Source organism: Cupressus sempervirens, chromosome 8 (genome assembly GCF_028749045.1).
Source record: "Cupressus sempervirens isolate cs-2001-9-10 chromosome 8, ASM2874904v1, whole genome shotgun sequence".
Taxonomy (NCBI): Eukaryota; Viridiplantae; Streptophyta; class Pinopsida; order Cupressales; family Cupressaceae; genus Cupressus; species Cupressus sempervirens.
The window spans coordinates 228,191,468-228,195,912 of NC_143125.1; the positions used below are offsets into that span (position 1 = coordinate 228,191,468).

The following is a 4,445-nucleotide window of genomic DNA, read 5'->3' on the forward strand; positions in this document are numbered from 1 at the left end:
ACATACGAAGCATTCCATTCTCGCTAAGATAAAATGTTTCATTCCATTCGTGTGTGGCGAAAAGGAAGATTCAATGATGGACATATTTCAGATGGCTTCCAATACAATATATAGTCATTGCACTTTGTGCCACAAAATGTTACATCACCCTAATATAATATAGTTTCTATGTATTTAATGTTACATCATATTAAAATGATATACTTTAATAAATTTAATGCTTACATCATACTAATACTATATAATAATAATATAATTTTTAATGTATTTGACAAACACGATGAAATTGTCTCAAGTGATATAAGATTGGACCCAAAGCAATTTGGTGGAGTGACTTTAAGGGTCATGATCTAAAGATATTTGGGAAATGTCATAGTGTCATTTTTTTATTACATCTCTACAATTATAAAAATTATATTTGATGTAATAGTCTAAGGATTGTAAGGTGTCAAGGATTGAAAATTGAAGATATTTGATGTGGTAATTCTAGAATAGAAAATTAAATGTTAATTTTGCCAGTTATTTTTAACATAATATAAAAAAATTATGATGATTATTTATATAATGTTATAATATAAATGGATGTAAGTGACATTCATGATAAGTCTCAATAAAAAGTTTTAAAAAGTTAATATTGAAGAAATATTTACATATATTATTTATTCTTTTAAAGAGAAATTATGATCTAAAAAATATTATAAATGTTATCATTGTCATATAAAATAGTAGTTTACAAAACATTAATAATAATTGCCTAAAATCATTATTCTTAATATTGAAATTTTTTATTTATATTAATATTTTCAAAGATATCATTATAATAAGTAATTGGAAATCTTAATTTTTTTATTCTATAAAGAAAATAGTTTTTCATAATATAATAAAATAAAAAAGTCTAACAATTCAACAAAATTGTCTCACTTTATAAAGAAACTATTTCTCTTAATATGATAAAATAGTTTAAATTAATACTCTTACACTCTTTTTTTATGGATGTCTTCCATCAAATCTTTTTAGCTAGATTAAGTGCCAAAAAATAAGGAGTATACCTCTACACTTTCAAATTCAATTTTTTTTAAAAAAATTATATAAAAATGATAATTATCAATCACTAAAATCATCATGCTTTACACAACTTTTTTCAATTATTATATTCTTTATCAATACTAAATCAAATAAAATTTAAAAATTTAACAAAAAATGAATACCCTTTTGAATGGAGGACTGAAATACCAACTTAATATAATCCCAGTGAATCTCCACCACCAGTTATGCCCATATCTCTTTGCTCTTTGCAACACTTTAAATATGATACAAACTATTTCACTGTATCCAGATTTAGTAATCTTTGACCAGTGTATGAGAATAGATATATGATTGCTCAGTTTACAGCTATTTTGCCATAGTGCCTGTAACAGTTATCTGAATTTGTTTTACTCAAATCACATTACATCATCTATCATCAGATCAGATCAGATAGAAGTAATGTGATTTATCAGTAGATCAGAAAGAAGAGAACAAGATAAGAGAATAATATGCAAAATTTTCAAAAATAGAGCTAATCTCACTTTTTGCCCCAATTCAACAGTTAACAATTGCAGGGCCAAGCCTTTATTCAGACGGCATGAAGCCTTCAACAACACATTTAGACACATCTTAGATTGAAAACACCATGGATCTCAGAAGTCAGAACAAACAAACATTGGGATGTAGATGAAGACTAATTAAATTTTGCATTGATAAGGTGGGACACCTATTTTGGCACCACAGAAGAATGTAAAGAGTACAGGGCTCTGGACATTGAAGTATTTTACTTCTTGTAACACAAATGTGAATGAACATAAGGAACAATATTATTCCAATGAATATATAATAAATAGATACTAGTAGTGAGTATAGTTACAGTGCATTCTGCACCAGAGTCAATAAGCTAATGACACCCAAAAACTTTCTAGAACATTCCAGAGAGCTATGGGAAGTTCCAGAGGCAGAGGTCCTGATCCAGAGCATAGTCCTCAACCCAATTAGAGAAAGGAGAAGGGTCAGAGAGCAATGCAGAGTAGAGCATCTGGTCATATGGCTGCATAAGGAATGTCTCTTGTTCAAGCCATGAACACATCTCTGACTCAGGAACACCATTCTCTGGTTCAGGGGGGCTCTCAATTGGGGGGCTAACAGTTTCATCAGATTGTGTATCAGCACTAATACTAAGGCTAACAGTTACATCAGATTGTGTATTAGCACTAATACTAATAGGAGAAGAAGAGGTAGAGGTACTAGTAGTTGGAGATTGAGTATTAATGGCAGAAGAAGAGGAAGTGTATCTTCCACTGGCTGCGGCAGCTGCAAATCTCTGGATAGACCTAGGGGACATAACAACATTAGGCTCCTCCTTGCTGTTGTTGTTGTTGAAGATATTGTTAAGAGCAATGACAGACTCAGGGAAGTTGAGAGAGGCAGAGGAGCCCTTGAGGCAGAGGAGGGCAGCATCATAGGCCCTTGCAGCAGCCTCTGCTGTTGAATATGAGCCCAACCATATTCTTGTCTTCTGATTGGGTGCCCTAATCTCAGACACCCATGATCCCCAACTCCTCATTCTCACCCCCTTGTACTGCTGCTTCACACCTTGGCTTCTCTTCTTCTTCCCCGCTTTAGGTCTCAGGTTCGAATCCCCCCCAAACTTGTCCTCAATCAGAACAACGCCTTGCTTAACTTGCCTGCTATTGGCCACCATTTGGGTTCTTGAAAACACTCTGTAGGATGTATACACACACAAAAAAACCCTCTGTAAGATGTACATACACACACAAAAACCCTCTGGAGTACGTGTATATGCACACACTAGCAATCTATCAGGATATATACTCAAGACAGTGAGGAGTAAAGGTGAAGACACTTTATGGACAAGAACATAACACAGAGCTTGGATGGTTTGTGTCAATGGGGTATATATATACACACACACTGCATATGTGCTAGAGAGAGAGAGAGAGAGAGACAGGAGTCGTAGGCAGCTTCCTCTAAACGTTTTTTTTTTGTGTGTATATGTCGAAGATGATGGTGGGGGATATCTGGGGATGGGCATAGAGTCAACCTGTGAGCTGGATTGTTCTGGCAAAACCGCGTTGATTCTCTATCGCCCAGCTAATTCCCTTGCTTTACCCCACTAAAGAGAAACTCGGACATTTTACCTGGTGCTTTTGTCATAGGACTCACGTTACCCTGTAATTTTTAATTATGGCCGCTGCTGTCTTTATTATTTCCCTCAGTTGAAACCCCTCGCTGCTCGCCATTGAAAGATCTCGAACACCATTTCACATACTAATCTCCAAACTAGCTGTTTTAAGTGATCCTCGTAAGGTAGCCTCCACATTACAGCTTCTCTATTGAGTTTATATGATCATTGTTGTTTTACCAACACTGTGTAATGTGGGTATAGATTTGGTTTAATGTACCAGGATAATTATTATCTCAATAGCGATGTCACTACCAAACTGATCTTTCAATTAATATATTAGTCTTATATGGTCATTGTATTAATAACATGTGACTGTATATTTGGTTGAATATAGCAAAGGTAGTTTACGAAGTGGTCTTCTATAAAAGTTTATTCATTGTGGGTAAGAGTGTTTGTTTATTGGTTTTGGTTATCAAGAGTTATTTTTTCATTATATTTATAGTGAATCAAGCATTTCTTCATGATCTAGGTTTTTATCTTAGGGGTTATCCTCTTTTATAAAGAATTTGAGATCTTGTTTCAAAATTGCATTTATTTCATATCGAATTTAATTAGTGCTTGGATCTACTCTCATTTATATTTCATTATTACATATTGATTATGGTTTGAGCTTTCATTGTATCATAAATATTTTATCTCAACCACCCAAAAACTCAACATGTTTACAGAGTTTATATGACCATTGCATCAATAATATCTAAGTGAGTACACACATAGCATAACATACTATGAAAATTATGTCAATAGCTAAATGTCACAATGGAAATGATCCTCCAATTAATATAATAGTTGATTCCTTATGGGCGGGCATGTTTGCTTGTTTGGCTTTGATTATGAAAGAAGTGATTTTTTCCTTACATCTCTAGTGAATGAGTTTTACTTTCTAGATTTGATTGTGTAGAGTTTTTCATGGATTGTGGAAATCTAATAGATCTGATCTCTAGTGAAGCTAACATTCCTTCACAATCAAATCCAGAAAGTAAAACTCATTTTCATGGATTGTGGAAATCTAATAGATCTGATCTCTAGTTAAGCTAACATTCCTTCGCAACCTAGAGTGAATCTAACACTTTTATGACATAAGGTTTTGACCTTAGGGTTTATGCTATGTTATTAAGGTTTTGAGATCTGAATTTATGAGTGCATTCATTTTGTATTAGATTTCATTAGTGTTTGGATCTACCGTCTTTTGTGTTTTATTATAACA

General features: G+C 33.2%; 1 protein-coding gene across 1 annotated transcript; it reads right to left on the bottom strand.

Annotated features, from left to right (window-relative positions):
• Window positions 1–1,543: 1,543 nt before the first annotated feature.
• On the bottom strand, window positions 1,544–3,362 carry LOC149542330 (uncharacterized). Its single transcript, XM_089797301.1, has one exon. It carries the CDS (start codon window positions 3,083–3,085, stop codon window positions 1,970–1,972), a length of 1,116 nt encoding a protein of 371 aa, XP_089653427.1. The 5' UTR covers window positions 3,086–3,362; the 3' UTR covers window positions 1,544–1,969.
• Between the last annotated feature and the right edge of the window lie 1,083 nt (window positions 3,363–4,445).

Bases quoted from the DNA above. Each gene is read 5' to 3' on its own strand.
- LOC149542330 (XM_089797301.1), bottom strand. From the start codon at position 3,085: ATGCCCATCCCCAGATATCCCCCACCATCATCTTCGACATATACACAC.